Raw genomic sequence first — 16,929 nt, 5'->3', positions numbered from 1 at the left:
CTGAGGTCAAACTGTTTACATTTTTTATTTAGACCAAACGATGTTGTTTAGTATGTGTTGAAGTAGCATCACCTACTGGCTGTCAAACAAAATACACATACACTGTGTGCACCATTAATCTCTTGCATTTATTGTGGTTACATGTTTTTCTTCATCAGTACAAGCCTGTTATTCAGATGTGTCATTCAAATTCATGCTGAAGAGAAGAAATGTTCTATGCCTTAATTCTCCTCCAGTAAATTAGAATAATAAATATTGAGTGTTTGTTTTATATTTAGCTTTAACACTGATCCAAATGTAACACGTGGTACTACAGTTACAAGACTATACACAGTGGAAATCGAACACAAAAAAGGCTGTACAGACCTCATTGAGGATAACACTGGAAAAAAATAATTTCTGTTAAAATCCTGAAAGGTCAACAAAAAAGTGTCTTACATTTAGTATCAATATCGTACTAACTAATTTATTAACTTAATACCTCTTTCAAAGCAGGTATATACACTTTAACTGTCAAAACTACAGGCAGAGATGAAGAAAGGTGATGTGTGCAATTTTTCTATGATAAAATATATTTTTCAATTTGTTGGTTTAATTTTTCCAAAGACTGTAAACATACGAGGTATTTTCAAAACTAGTCTGTCCCCATTGATGTGGCTCCACCAACGGTGTGAGTTGTTCAGGGAATATGCACCCGTCCAAAAAACTGGCAGCATTTGGAATGCGCAATAAGTGTTGGGAAAACATGTTTTTAAAGTCGAAGTCCTACAATACCAATTGTTGTTGCCTGTGGCTCAGAAATTACACACTTCACAATAAAAATATATGAGAGAAATATGCACAGTTTCATGGATTTAAATGACAGGTATCACACACGCAATCATAGGCGTGTTAATAGTCATACACATACAAACAAGCACACACACACACACACAAAAACATCAAACATGAAACTATTTGTTTCATGACACTGGTAATCTATGGAATGTGATATGTAATGGATCCATGGACCATAAGAGATTATTAAACGACAAAAATGTGACAAAATAAGTAAATGATTTACTTACTAAATGTTACTCTATTTACACAATATTGTTTTATTCAGACAGTAACAAACTGTAGAACATATCACACTATGGTCAACCATTTGGAGCAGGAAAGAGTTGAAAGTAAAATTGTTCGGTTTATTCGCGTCCATGCTATTTTTATAATTGCATGGAAAACACATGTTATTTTGTTAAATACTCCTTTCAAATGGTGTTTGAATAAATCCATTATACCAACCACGAAATTCTGAAAGACGTTGACTCATTGAGTGTTCGTATATTATTGCTGACATTTTATTTTGTTAACAGGTTTAGGTTAAAAGAGCAGTTCATGGCTTGTTGTTGCTATTGAAAACAGGCAAACATACAGGAGACGCAGCAGCAGGCAATGCAGAGATCAGATCAACCATAAATACTTATCTAATAATAAGATAATAAATAAATAAATAATACAATAAAATGGTAGCATTTCATTCCAACCAGGAATAACATTTATGGAAGGACAATTCCCAAAGTCTTCAATTCTTATGCGCATAAACCACAACGGATCTTTCTGTGCTGTTTGTTTTGGTTGTTTTCTTCTCTTATAGAAGAAGTGATATGATTGGTCAGGTAAAGATTAGGGTACATGCATAGGACTTAGTGGGGTAAGGTTACCAGGACATCCACATAATTAACAGGGAAGAAGCCAGACTGCCCGTTGACCTTCCCTTCATACCAGTTTTCATCGATCTTGTTGGTTAAGGTGATGATGTCTCCTTCTTTGAAGCCCAGCTCACCCTCATTTTCAGGGTCAAAATCATAAAGTGCCCTACAGCAAGGTTGGTCCATTGGAGCTAAAAGAGGAAAGAAACAAGAATGTACAAAGCGCAAAGAACAAGAGATGCTTTAGTTTACAGATTTATTTCTATTATTAATCTACCTGGTGACCTGGGGGGGCCACTGTTGCCAATATTGCCATTATGATTCTCACTGAAATCCAAGGATGTGCGAGGTTTGGGAACATATTCTCTTCTTGGCTTAGTTGCTGTGTCTCTTATTCTGAAGTTTGATAAGAGAGACAAGGGCATGAAAAACGCCCAAAGTAACTCAGTTCTTTCTTAATATAAATTAAAATGTATTTAATACAAAATATTAACAATTTATATATGCTATTTTAACAGTCTGATACCACAAGACGAAAGTGAATTGAATTGAAAGTGAACATACCCTAAAACTTAGAATCTAGAACACAAACCTGTCCTCTATCTTGCTGGATAGCTGCTGAAGGATCTCTGTGGCCTGTCGGTGGTAGTTCACCTGAGCTTGGACCAGAGCAGAAAGCTGGCTGACCTGTTCAATCTGTTGAAACACAATTGATTGTGTATAAAAATGGAAGTTGAGTGTAATAGCTAGATGAATGAAGGACAAGTATATGATGGGCTACTTACATCACTCTCTAGAAGGTTGAACATGCTTTGCTCAGCAATTTCCTTTGACTCATCGAACTTCTCCAGTGCCTGATTGATCTCATCTTCTGTCACTTTGCCTTGCCTTTTCTTCTTATAGTCAAAGTCCAATCTTCGTCCTTGCAGCTTTTTCAGGTGATGCTGTGAAAATCCATCAAATGATCAATCAAATTGATGGTTCCAAAGCTTTTCCTCCCTCACGCAATAACAATTTAGCCAAAGACCACAGAGCATGTAAAAATGTTTTTTATTAATTAATTTGATAAATGATTATGAATGATATTGTATTACAGGCATCTTCAAATCTGACAGGTTTTTTATAGGCTGTATGTATTTCCCAAAGTTAATGGCAAAAGCAAATCCTCTGCTTTAAATTAAATAATAATAAAACATTTGTTTTAAATAGACAATATCTGTACAATCTTTTTGAATTATAATTACGGTGTTGACAGAAAAACTATTGCTATTAAAATTCTTAAACAAAGCCTGTTACAAAATCCCTAAACCTCATTTATGTATTAAATCATTAATATTGGAGAACAACTTGAAGATTTCCAAATGTAATAGATACAGTAAACAATGCCTGATAACTTTAGTATAATCTAATGTTATGGTGTTGATTATCTGAAACTTTACCATGAAATATTATTATAAAATAAAGGAAAATGAATTTGTTGTATCTTACCTGTATCTCCTTTAAGTCTTTGTCATGCATATTCTGCAAGGGATCAACAAAGTTCTGCTTAACCTCCATGTCTAGAGCATCTTTAACCTCACCTAGCTCTCGCATGGCTTCTCCAACTTCGATCAGAGCCAGACCTGAAACACAAGAGTACAATACCTGCTATATCGGTTATAAAATGCAAGACTGCTACACGGTGAGCTCGCAATGTAGACGCCAGTGAACTGTCAAAGTCGCATATTAGTTCTGAAACATGAAGGGCCAATGAGGGATTCGACATCGAGATATGTGGAGATGGTGTGCCGCTATTATGCGTGAAGTTCTCTCATATACTTATGTTCAAAGTCTAACTTCAATGGCATTACAATGCTAGAAAGGACAATGATATATATACACATAGGGTTCACTCTTAAAAATAAAGGGGCTTATAAGGTTCTTCACAGCGATTGCCATAGAAGAATCATCTCTTTCTTTCTTTTTTAATCTGGAGGAAAATGTTTTTTGGGTTACCTATACTTTTAATACTCTTTTTTTTCCTCCAACTTTTCCAGCATTTTTTCTAACTTTGAGAAGTATTGTTCAGAAATTTGCAAGGTAGAAAATGAGCATAGGGTATTTGCATAGAGAGAAAAAAAACAAAGCAGTTGCATCTCTTTCGGTTCCATCAGAGTTGGAGCCCTGATCTTGTGGTCATCCACATATGTGGATTGGGTCTTGACCTAGGTCACAGTCTTACACCTATTCCTCTTGATATTTATGCCAGTAGACAAAAACAAAGGTTGTTTGCCGATCATAACAGTGAGTGTTTACACTGATGTCTTAAACAACATAGACAAGTCAAATATTTTTTTAATATACGGGGGGCATATACAGTTGTGTATTTCTTAGTTTTTTTTCAGATTGCAAAAACACTACTATAAAAATTTACTACATCAAAATATGGTAAGTAAATTAAACTGCAGTAAATACAGATTCATGCAGTGTGTAATATTATAATACAATTAACAAAGTTATTGGCTGGGGAGTCGTCTCTGAATCACGCGAACGAGTCTTCTGTCATTCTAATTTCAGTACCGGATCAGATTTACGTCACTCCGTGTGTTGCCCACCTACGAATCACAGCAGACAAGACCAACTGATCAAATCAGACCAGAGTCGGCTGACAGAAAGATGGGATTAAACAGATGAATTGCCGAACAAATCATTTGAGAGTCAGTCAAGAAGTAAGGTAATAATAACTGCCTATTATTAGAAAATGAAAGTGTTTTCACACCGTGTATGTACGTAATTGTGTTGTTGGACACTCCATAAACCAAAATAGGACCAAAATATATACTCTTTAAACAAATCTTGTCAAACCTGATTGTGAATAGCCCTGAACATTTGTTTTAAAGCTTGGATTGTATTGTAAACTTCACACAATGTAATGCAGGCTTTGCAATGTGGTCATAACGAATGAATAAGGCACTTGAAATATACAGCACTCAACCTCACACCTGCATGGTTATGAAAAGTGCAGCTCTCTCATTTCACTTCAAATAAGGGCATTTACATCTTAGACAAAATGGACTGCTTAATTCCAGAGATCAGAAAGAAGTGTGAAAATGTCCATAAAAATTTCACATTTTTTGCTGCAAACATTTGAACTTCTAAGATTATAAGCAGTTCCAAGCATGTCAATACAAAATATACATATTATATACAGTGGGGCAAAAAAGTATTTAGTCAGTCACCAATTGTGAAAGTTCTTCCACTTAAAAAGATGAGAGAGGCCTGTAAGTTTCATTATAGGTACACTTCAACTATGAGAGACAGAATGAGAAAAAGAAATCCAGAAAATCACATTGTCTGATTTTTATAGAATTTATTTCGAATTATGGTGGAAAATAAGTATTTGGTCAATAACTAAAGTTCATCTCAATACTTTGTTATATACCCTTTGTTGGCAATGACAGAGGTCAAATGTTTTCTGTAAGTCTCCACAATGTTTTTACACACTGTTGCTGGTAGTTTGGCCCATTCCTCCATGTAGATCTTCTCTAGAGCAGTGATTTTTTGGGGCAACATGGATTTTCAACTCCCTCCAAAGATTTTCTATGGGGTTGAGATCAGGAGACTGGCTAGGCCACTCCAGGACCTTGAAATGCTTCTTACGAAGCCACTCCTCTGTTGCCCGGGCGGATCATTGTCATGCTGAAAGACCCAGCCACGTTTCATCTCCATTGCCCTTGCTGATGGAAGGAGGTTTTTACACAAAATCTCACAATACATGGCCCCATTCATTCTTTCCTTTAAACGGATCAGTCGTCCTGGTCCCTTTGCAGAAAAACAGCCCCAAAGCATGATGTTTCTACCCCCATGCTTCACAGTAGGTATGGTGTTCTGTGGATGCAACTCAGCATTCTTTCTCCTCCAAACAAGACAAGTTGGGTTTTTACCAAAAAAGTTATATTTTTGTTTCTTTTGACCATATGACATTCTCCCAATCCTCTTCTGGATCATCCAAATGCTCTCTAGCAAACTTCAGACGGGCCCAGACATGTACTGGCTTAAGCGGGGGGGGGGACACGTCTGGCACTGCAGGATTTGAGTCCCTGGCGGCGTAGTGTGTTACTGATGGTAGCCTTTGTTACTTTGGTCACAGCTCTCTGCAGGTCATTCACTAGTTCCCCCCGTGTGGTTCTGGGATTTTTGCTCACCATTCTTGTGATAATTTTGACCCCACGGGGTGAGATCTTGTGTGGAGCCCCAGATCGAGAGAGATTATCAGTAATGTCTTCCATTTTCTTATAATTGCTCCAACAGTTGATTTCTTCACACCAAGCTGCTTACCTATAGCAGATTCAGTCTTCCCAGCCTGGTGCAGGTCTGCAATTTTTTTTCTGGTGTCCTTTGACAGCTCTTTGGTCTTGGCCATAGTGGAGTTTGGAGTCTGACTGTTTAAGGTTGTGGACAGGTGTCTTTTATACTGATAATGAGTTCAAACAGGTGCCATTAATACAGGCAAGGAGTGGAGGATAGAGCAGCCTCTTAAAGAAGTTGTTACATGTCTGCGAAATCTCACTTTTTTGTAGGTGACCAAATAATTATTTTCCACCATAATTTGTTTTTTAATTTCTTTAAAAATTAGACAATGTGATTTTCTGGATTTGTTTTCTCATTCTGTCTACCATAGTTGAAGTGTACCTATGATGAAAATCACTGGCCTTGCTCATCTTTTTAAGTGGGAGACTTGCACTATTGGAGACTGACTAAATACTTTTTTGCCCCACTGTATATATACACAAAAGAAAAAAGCACTTAAAATGGTTTGTGGTTTAACATTTCGGTAACACTTCAGTATAGAAGGCAAATCGAATTTCTCACTATTAATAAGTTGTTATTAGCATGCATATTATTGGCATATTGGCTGTTTATTAGTACATATTCTGCATGACCATATTTTACATCCTTGATCCTACTCTATGCCTTAACCTAACAACTACCTTACTAACTATTAATAAGCAACAAATTAAGAGTTTATTGTGAGAAGTCGCAGTTAATGGTTTGTTAATAGCGATTATTGCCCCCTTCTCACGAATTTGCCAGGTCCTCCTGCACTCACAACCAATTATCCCAGATCACAATCACCTTACTTCTAATTTGTAGCACTTGTTACTCATCACACTCACTATAAAAACCAGCCACAAACACACACAGACACTGTCTGGTCTCGTCTATGTTACCTTGTGTATACATTTGGACTAAACCTGACTCGCTCTTGCCTCTTGGAGGAATCTCTCATTGGCGTCGTCAAGTGGATACTTTGGAATACCAATTCCCTTTTAACATCTGGTGGCTCTGGAGTGTGTCTGTGTGCCTGTGGCCTTTTCCCTGGACTTCCATTCATCTCTCATTTTCCAGCTATTACCATACAGTCAATAAACTATAAGTTTTGAGTTAACGACGGTCTCCGTTGTCTTCTGTGTGTGACAGCCCTATACTGAAGTGTGACCCACATTTCTTTTCAGCATAAATCTGTTGTATGATGGCTTAACATAAAAATAATCACAATATTAGTGTTTGAATAGAGAAAATAATATTATAACAGATTCAGAATTGTCATAACTGAGCATTATAATAAATTATTTATTATTAATTACATTAACAACCACGCATAAACATGTGTGACTATTCCACAATTATTTTTAAATTACCCAATTATGTTATAAAAGAAAGAATTTGTTAAATTGCACAAGCAAATTAGTTGCCTTAATGTGGAATCTTACTTATTCAGGCCCCGGGTGTACTTAACTAACCATGGTGTCAAAGCTTTCGACATACTGGACCACATTTATCAATCTAACATAGGACAGATCCTTGCCCAGAAATAAGCTTACGACAGCATTTTGTGATTCAGGAAACATTGATGTGTCGCCAGTTCCATCATACGAAAGATTGTTCGATGATAAATGTGGTGAATAAAAAATAAACATCGACCCAGTATAATTTCAGCCTCTCCCAACATGAAGAAATGTAATCTGGCCATGAGAGCGAACATCTCTGTGGATCTTGAAAGTTGAACGAATCTTGCTTTTTTTAAATAGGATTTATTTCAAATATAGAAAAATACTCAAAATGTAAAATATGTGCATGTGAAAAAATCGACTGTACCGACTGATGGGCAATACAGATGGCAATAATAGGGTGTTTTAAAATTTCCTTCAAAATGTTTTTTCATGTGGGAGAAACCACACAGAATTATTTTCTGTTTGTTAAACTAAATGAAAACATTTCTCAAAAGACTGGCATCACACAAGCTTAAAATCTTACGTACACAAGCTGAAACCAGACGTGAGATTTGATTGGATCCACATCCATATTGATAAATAGATCTATAGATGATAGATGAAATAGATGAAAACAACCTTAAACCCAGTTTTCTGACGTACACCAAATGTGGACCACTGTGTACTCAACATGACATTCAACTAACTAAGTAACTATAAAGCAATATAAAGCAAGCATTACCAAAGCTGGATTCCTCTCCAAGCTCCCGGCCAAACCTTTGCATGGACTCTCCCAGGACAGCTTCAGTCTGTGTGTAACCAGGACCTTTATCTCCTCCTCTGATTTTAGACATGGAGCTCATCATACTCAGTTTAGCACGAGTTGCTGCACAAAGACGCAAGAGCAAAACAGATTTATAGTATTTTCATTTTTCACAAAAGGGTCATAATAAAAAATGCCTCTATTATACACATTTACCTGGATTAGGCTGCAGATACTCTGTTGTCTTAGTCATAATGTCCAACACTGTCCTTGTTGTGACATCAACTTTCTACAAAAGAATAGGTTGACAAAAAAGAATGCTTTAAGACAGGAAAGAGCTTGAACGAAATTCTAAAGGCGCAGGTACGATTTTCCGTGTCCGTATTTCTCTCACGCACAAACATGTTCGCACAACTTCCTGCGCATATTCAATGTTGTATACGCACGGGCGGACAAGTTTGACACATGCGCTGTACAATGAGTATGTACACTCACCAGAGCGTCAGAGGGCAGCACTGAGCTGCGTTATTCACAGTGCTAATTAATGATAGAAAAAGTTTGGTTCCACCATTGCAGACAGAGATAATGTCATCTGCATGCGGCACAACTCCTTGTCCAGGCCCTGGTAATCTCAAGGTTGGACTACTGCAATGCTCTCCTTGCTGGTCTTTCTGCAAAGGCTATCAAACCACTTCAGCTGGTTCAAAACGCAGCAGCATGCCTCATCTTCCAACAGCCCAAGAAGGCTCATGTGACACCTCTTTTCATCTCTCTCCACTGGCTACCGGTTGAAGCCCGGATCAGATTCAAGTCACTGATGTTTGCATACAGGACTATCACTTTCACACCCTACTACACTCCTACACCCCATCAAGAACCCTGCGTTCAGCAAACCAGCGGTGCCTTGTAATGCCTTCTCATAAGGGCAGTAAATCCCTTTCTCACTCATTCTCCTTCACAACTCCTTCCTGGTGGAACATTCTTCCCAATGCGGTCCGGTCAACCACATCTCTCACAATCTTCAAAAAACTACTTTTAACCCATCTCTTCTGTGAATACTTGACAGACAAATGAAGAAAAAATAAACTTACACTAACCCTCTTCTCTCAACAGGTAGTGGTCTAGCTTTTGTTGAAACTAGTAACTATGTATTAGCACCTATTGTACTATTGCTCTTTGTATGACATAGCGCTTATTGCTCCCTGAACTCTTTGTAAGTCACTTTGGATAAAAGCGTCTGCTAAATGACTAAATGTAAATGTAAACAATTAGCCACCCTGAACGCATCTTTATACTCTCTTAAGCTTGAACTATATAAATGCAGATATTTTAGAATCTCCTCAAACAAACATTCGCCAAATTCGTTCTCCATTGTACTCAAATTCTTTGATGTAGAGTTTTGGCTCCTCCGCTTCGATGTGTTGCTTTTGTGGCGGTCTTCTTTGACAGCTGCACACCGCAAACTTTCCGTGTTTGTATTACCACCTAGCGGGCTTTTAACATTTTCTTGTACGCGTTTCGTTGGGTGTGCAGGAAATTCCGTCATGCGGACGGACGGACTATACCTGCGGCTTAAGGCTCCATGCTTTTTGGGAGACCTTTTATTAAGCTATTCTGGGCTCCCTCATGTTAAGTGCTCTTGCAAGAAAAACAGATCACATCATGAACAATAAACCAATGTTTACAGCTTTGATGTGTGTTCTGGTGGTACCATGATTGCATTTACTGTACTGAACAATCCCCAGAGACCATGTACTCTATCGGCCTATCCATTTAGAACACTGTGAAGTGATCATCTTAAGCTAAAAACTGAAGGAAAGACAGATTTCCACGATTCTTGTAAATTACTTTCTATAACGTAATTCCCACATTTCAATTGAGAATATAGAGTATACTGTAAGTATGAATCATGACTTTTTCTGCAGGACACTCACCTTTTCCATTAGCATGAAGTCTTCATCTAATTTAGTTCCTTCTGCCCCTCCAACTTTCTCACTAACTTTCTGCAAAAAAAAAGACAACAGAGTTTTACCAAAATGAGATGACAAAGCAAATTACTCATTCATTTTGTTAGAAATTTATTCTAAATCTTATGTCCTGTTCCTATCTGTTATTTTACAGTGCAACATATTATAACATGCACTGCATATAGTGTCTGATGTACTTGAACTAGTGGTGCAATGGATCTCAAAACTCACGGTTCAAACAGGCGTTCTGTTACTTAGTGATGTATGTGTAGCACAGATACCTGCACCACCTCTGCAATTTTGACAAGCCACCCACTCATAATTCAGTAACACATTTGAGAAGACCAGAGAAAGTCAGTTCACGTTTAGATCATATTTATTTGTTGAACACATAACTTTTTAAACAATGCATTCATATGACAGAAGATAAATAATAACCGTTTAGAAACAAGAGTATTGCAGAATTTATGGTGCCCACAGATGCAAACCAATTTTGACGTCAGTTTGTTCAGGGTGCATTCTATTTCTATTTGTCATATCTGTTAAGCCAATTCCTTTTAAGACTCTTTTTAACGTCATACAATATACAAAATGTTATACATTTGCTGGAAATAAAAGTAGTCAAAAGTGAGAGACAAGTATATATTGTGATACATAGTGTTACCTTTAAATAAATATGATATCGTGAAACAGGTTTGGTCATGATGTAGCCCACCTTTTATTGCAGTCTGAATTAAAGAAGACCTGATATGGAGGTTTGCTATACTTAGTCATATTCGTTCTGCTACCAAAGGTTTGCGAGTGTATTGTGTATTGTGAGTCGCAGACTGAGCTGTCACTATGCAAAATATATAAATAAATCCCAAGGGATTAAACCAAAATGACTTTTAAATAAATACTTAAAGTAATTAAAGTCTGAGAACATCGCAAGAATAACTTTAACAGCTAGGTGAAATGATTTAATGCCTCACACGAGTACAGCATAAAATGTCCTTAAGCTTTGAAAGTATATTTAGAGAGTTCATTTGCAAAACAGATAACTCAGTTAAAAAAAATGTAACCTCATTTTTGTTGTTTGTGATAACTCAGAAATCGAACTAACCGAATAAAAACATATCACAAAAACATGATTTGTTATTTATTTTTAAGCAGAGTTATCCGTTTCTGCAAATGAACTCTTCATTTATTTATAGTATAATATTGTATAGTATACTATTGGTTTAGTTCTTACAAACATGTTCAGTATGCTAAGTTTGACCATATTTGAAGTCCACATTTCTTGTTTCTGAATTTTGTTATATTTTGTTTCTGAATATGAGCTGCGAAAGGAAATGGGCACGGTTCAAGTTATTTATCACGTGTTATTTGTATATGAACCAATGATCTTTCAGAAAATGTTGTTTATCTACTTCTGTCGAACAATATGTCGGTAGCACTTTATTTAAGAGTCACGTTCTGTACATGTAGTTAGGCTAATAGAGTAGTTACAACAAATTGTGTGTTTGTCTCCGTTTATGTAGTGTATTGCTTGTGATTGTATTTTTAATATCGTTTGGTGACCCTTTTTTGTTGAGCAACTCTAGATTTCTAAGTAGTAACCGCTTGCCTAAAACAAGAGCAATGTTAGCAATGGCAAATACAGCTGGAACAGAGATTTAGAGATTTATTTTAAACAAACCATGTTTATTTTACAGCCCAAGTAATAATACTAAAGGAGAGAATACTTTTTAAGCCTTAATCTGGTCTTGCTTCCTTTAAAATTAGCCTTGTTACTTGGAAAGAAAGTGATGTAATACTGACTAGGTGGCTGGAAGTCACATGAATCCCAATGTGACAGCAGCTCATGGAGAAGGGCGGTCCAACCCCACCCTCCAGTTAGGCAGTCTTTAAATATTCCCCTGGGTCTGCGAGTCCTGGATTACTACTACCAAAGATTAACGCATTATAAATAGAACAGATGGATGGACAAATAAAGGATGTTTGCATGGCAGAGAAAGGGGTGCCAGGGATGCTGTCTCTCTTGCGTTTAATATTATTATAATTGCTTTGAATAATTATAATTGTATATACGTATTATTATTGTTTTATATATTTATAAGTGTTAGTATTATTATTGTATGTGTTTTTTTTATTTTGTGATTGCAAGTGTAGATAAAGACTCTTTATCATCATATTTATTAAAGAGTTTATAACAAAACAATAACAGCTGTAAAAATGACAAGATTCACAAAAATGTGAATATTTTAATAAGTACTACTTATATTACAATTGTTGCTATTTTTGTGTTTAAATAGCGTTTAACAGCACTTCGGTATATGGCTATTTTGGATAAGTATGAGTTTAAAACATTCCAACAGTCCACATTTACACATACAGGCACATTTTTAACACACAGAACAGTTAAAGTGAAGAACATACACACATTAATAAGTCTGCAAACAATAAAATGCAGACAAAAGTAGATTACAGTACAAGTATAGTGTCAGCTAAGTCCCAACTTGTGACAAATACAGCAAATGTGACAAGCAAGAATGATGATGAACGGTTAAAGAAATAACAATCAGATTGTACGATCACAGGAACTGTTGGCTGAGAATTTCTTAATAAAAACCCAGAGATCAACTTGATTTCACATTAAAAATCTTTGACAAAGAAAAAATACCAAGGTTATGTGCACATGTCCATCCAGTGTAGTTTCCATGCCATGGGGAAATAATGTTACTGTGATGGTGATGTAATTTTTAAGCTCTTATGTAACAACGTCCTGTCTCTGTCCTGGGATGCACTGACTTTACTGCACTGGGATCATGACCTAACAACGAAATAATATGATATAAAATAATATAATAGTAAGTAATAGTACAGTAAGAATAGAAAAATCAAATGATGAGATAGGGTAGTTAATGTGGCATTTCAGAGAGGAACATTATTGTCAGAATGTGGATTTAACGCAAGTATTAAAGGGTTGGTTGCTGACAAGGTCAGTTTGCGTTGTCTGGAGTATATGATTACATAACAGGTGAGAAAACCAGACGTAGTAGGAAATACTAATGTTCTCAAAGTCCCAGTGTATTTACAGTAATACTTCCTGCATTAGCCCACAACTATAGCCATTATTTACATACCCTCTTTACTTACTAGCCAAACCAGTTTGTCCCAAAGTTAGCCTCAATTTAGACTTAGTGAAAATATCAATTATCATTACAATATCAACCATCAACATTTAATAATAGCAAAAATAAGTTATTGCAACTGAAACTTCTGTTTTGCAAGGCAAACAAATACCGTTTGCCGGAACAATATTTGAGGGCCGGACATGAAATGCTTTTAATTTGTTAAGGGTGTCAAGGAAACTAAAACAGTAGGAACATCTTCACTGTTAATAGTGTTTTGTCCGATATTTCATGTTTGTCTAGGTTTTTACAGATTTGAGGTAACACACCATAGAAAAACATGCTCATTGTGTGCCTGCCCAGGAAACATTCTTCGATGTTTAATAAAAACAAATATGTTAAGTATTGTATTGTATTTTTGGCTTCCAAAAACTAAGTGATTCATATAACAAAACATAATGCTCTCATGTGTATCATAGTTCATGGTATTCAAGGATGAGGGCATTTTACACAGTTTTTTCCTATGTGACAGCAGACGTGGCCAGGGCAATAAACTACAATGTCCTTGCAATTCCATTTCAGGGTGCATGAACTTACATAAGCATTGGTGGAAGTGGGTAACATCTCACAGCAATAACTGTTTGTACAAATATTTACACTTGCTACATTTGCTGGAAATAAAAGCAGTAAAAGGAAGAGTTTTCTTTCTAAGAATTTCTTCTATATAGATGCATGTATTTAGTACACTCACTACCTGTTTCTTAAAAAAATTCCCCAGAATGAAATAGATTGTCATTGTGAAACATTTTTGGCTATAATTAATAACCAAATCTCACAAAAGCAAGATCACCCCAAGATCTCTATCAAACATTCAATGGCCTTTCAGCTACATCAACTTAAACACTTCACTCCCCCACACCATAATACTCCCGACATGCTGTTATAAAGCACCCCCATCTGCTGGACAGGGTCTGATTATTACCAACAACCGGCCCCAGACACCGTATTATTAACTTCAGACTGCTCTCACCAATCCTCAGAGACCACCTTATAATTATTTGTTTTTTTCCTCAAAGATCTTCTGTATGTTCAACATGCCATATCGAAATATGTACAGTATATTAAATATATATTGTATACGTCTTTCTACAATTTGAGACCGCTTTCACATCACTGGCTGCCCAATGATTTCCACCACAACAACAGCACACAAAGACACCACACTTGAATATCCTATAAGAGATTCAAAACCATGTCGGGCTGTCATAGATCCTAGTGTTCACGAGTCATTTAAACGGATCACATGTAACATGTAAATATACAAAGGTATTGTTGGAAAAACACAGGCTGCAGGTATGTTGTAACTGACAAACACTTCTGAAAAGGCAAATGCACTCTGCAGTAAGCATGTGTAGAATCTGTAATGAAGCAAGCAGAATAACACAACAGACGCTTTGGTGCAAAAGCAGTGAAAGGAAAAAGAAGGGCAATGTATCCTCATATCTCCTGCTTCAGTTCTTCAATACATTTCATGATAAAATACAAAACCTGAAGATCTAAAGTTCTATAGTTTAATAGTTCGATAGCATCTCAAGTTTAATTCAGCTTTATTAAACAAAATATTTATTGTTTGTATCATATGGCAAAAAAATATTTTTAGCCCTCGAAAATGCCATTTATAGCAAGTCACAATGCTTACGGAAAAACAAGCCGCATCAAACCTTGACTGCCTATAAATGCCCATGAACGACGTGAAATTGCAAGACCTGCTTTTTACACCGAGTTAAAATGTAAGACATGTGGAATAACAGCACAAATATTTTGATTATAAATATCAAGGATAAACATCGCAGTCTGATTTCTAAGAACAAACAGAACTTGTGAAACAAGATAAACCTGCGTCCATCTATCAATCGTATATTCTGTCACAAATGCAAGACTGCATGAAGGTCATGTATAAAGTAGGGCCTGGAAGAGGAGAGCGTAGTGTGCTTGAGGAACCATCTGTTCTACAGAGCAGCTCTGAGTCATGCCATCCTCTCTACTGTGCAGCGTGCGCTGATGATGTCACAGCATGATGATTGGTCTAAAAGAGAGGGATTATGTTGTTTAACCCAGCTTCACAACTCCCGGACATTTATACTCCCTTTACAAACAGATGGCCTACAATAAAACGCAGTGATGCACAGAGCCAGATGTGATGGTTGCAGTGTGAGAAGGTGCACGTGAGCATCGTGCCTCCAATAGATGTATACAAATGTATGTAATACAATGCACAAACAATCCCTCATCTGTAACCTTTGCTGTCACCATTTGATGAGATTCTCAATCGTGTTTAAATGCAATGTGAAGCTTCAGGACAGGATAAAACGGAACTGTCTCGGTCTCTCCCAAATTTGATGACACCTGGGCATGATCTAATCCAGCTGGGATGCTCTTTTAAGCGCAACAATAATGACATCTGAGCTCAATAAAACCGTTACATTACAAGCTATGATGTGTCCAAGAGCAACAACATGGCGATACAAATCTTACAGTGCGTGAGATGTCCATCTCATTGTATTGACGACACATAGCACTGCACCCTACAGCCTCTCGGATGGGATCGGAACAGTATGGGTTTGAAGAGCTTCACGACCGCTTTAGAGGGCAACGAGGTCAATTTAAGGGTATCAGCTATTATGCAACAGCACAAAGCTACGCAGCATCTTAAATATACATGTTCACGCATTTCAGCCCATATGTGCCAATGACGGCGGAATGAAACCGCGTTACACAACATATTCTCATCTCCAAGCATCTCAACTAAATGACTGTAGATGTGTTATTGCACCACTTGCGTGTATACCGATATGAGTATATTCATTGGTTCAATGGTGGTGGTGTTGTTTATGGCGTGGTCATAAAAACAGTAGCCTATTATACATTATTCATTGAAGACCCGCTTTACGATTCAGGACACACGATGCCAGCTGCCTTCTGTTCTGATCGAACGCGATGAGAAGCACTGCAGCAAACCATTTCATAGATGTCATGGACGGCGGAGCGCCGTTTCTGTCAATGCGGTGCACCTTACCTGAGTGGCTTTGTGGAATTGCTTCTTTAGTCCCGCTACAGACATGATTCCGACTGGAGGGCCGCTGTTCTGTCCGAACGCCTGGATGTGATGTGTTAGGATGTTAATATATTTAGAAATGCACCGCGGATGCGTTCAGAGATAAAGCCTTGCAGACTGGGAATCACCACAAGCGTAGACTGATTATAGCAGCTGATGCTGACGAGTCAATGATGTCACGCGTCAGGTACCGCCTCTCCGAAGATAACAGTCGCTCTCCTATGGAAGGCCATTTAGGCAAAAATGTCTTTAGACGTAACGTGTACAGACATTGCGCCTAAAGACGTAATTTCGCGTACAGACGTTTTGGTTTAGCCAATGGTAAGCCCCAAAACGGAATGATTTGCATAAAATTGATTAAACATATAGCCGTGACGTCATCGTTCACGTAGCCACGAGTCATTCATGAATAATGCATTTAAACGTGACGTCCCCTTATGCGTGTCATTGCATATGGTCCTAGTTCCGGATACGTTCCGGATGCGTCAGCAATACGTAATTTTAGGACAAGGAAAAAGAGAGCATTT

At 37.2% G+C, this 16,929-nt stretch overlaps 1 protein-coding gene across 1 annotated transcript; it reads right to left on the bottom strand.

The window, feature by feature from the left end:
* sh3gl2a (SH3 domain containing GRB2 like 2a, endophilin A1) lies at window positions 1-16,577 on the bottom strand. Its single transcript, XM_079463456.1, has 9 exons — window positions 16,364-16,577; window positions 10,142-10,210; window positions 8,424-8,496; window positions 8,187-8,330; window positions 3,180-3,313; window positions 2,477-2,635; window positions 2,284-2,387; window positions 1,969-2,087; window positions 1-1,882 (listed from the first exon to the last, which is right to left on the bottom strand). Exons 1-9 carry the CDS (start codon window positions 16,406-16,408, stop codon window positions 1,686-1,688), a joined length of 1,044 nt encoding a protein of 347 aa, XP_079319582.1. The 5' UTR covers window positions 16,409-16,577; the 3' UTR covers window positions 1-1,685.
* Between the last annotated feature and the right edge of the window lie 352 nt (window positions 16,578-16,929).

The sequence above is a fragment of the Barbatula barbatula genome (assembly GCF_947034865.1).
Source record: "Barbatula barbatula genome assembly, chromosome: 8".
Taxonomy (NCBI): Eukaryota; Metazoa; Chordata; class Actinopteri; order Cypriniformes; family Nemacheilidae; genus Barbatula; species Barbatula barbatula.
The sequence above is the reverse complement of the archived record's forward strand: the minus strand, read 5'-3'. Positions and strand labels throughout refer to the sequence as shown.

Coding starts and splice junctions, on each gene's coding strand:
- sh3gl2a (XM_079463456.1), bottom strand. CDS start 16,408: ATGTCTGTAGCGGGACTAAAGAAGCAATTCCACAAAGCCACTCAG. Junction 10,211..16,363: donor AATTCCACAAAGCCACTCAG/GTAAGGTGCACC, acceptor TTTTTTTTGCAG/AAAGTTAGTGAGAAAGTTGG. Junction 2,636..3,179: donor AAGACTTAAAGGAGATACAG/GTAAGATACAAC, acceptor GGATTTTCACAG/CATCACCTGAAAAAGCTGCA.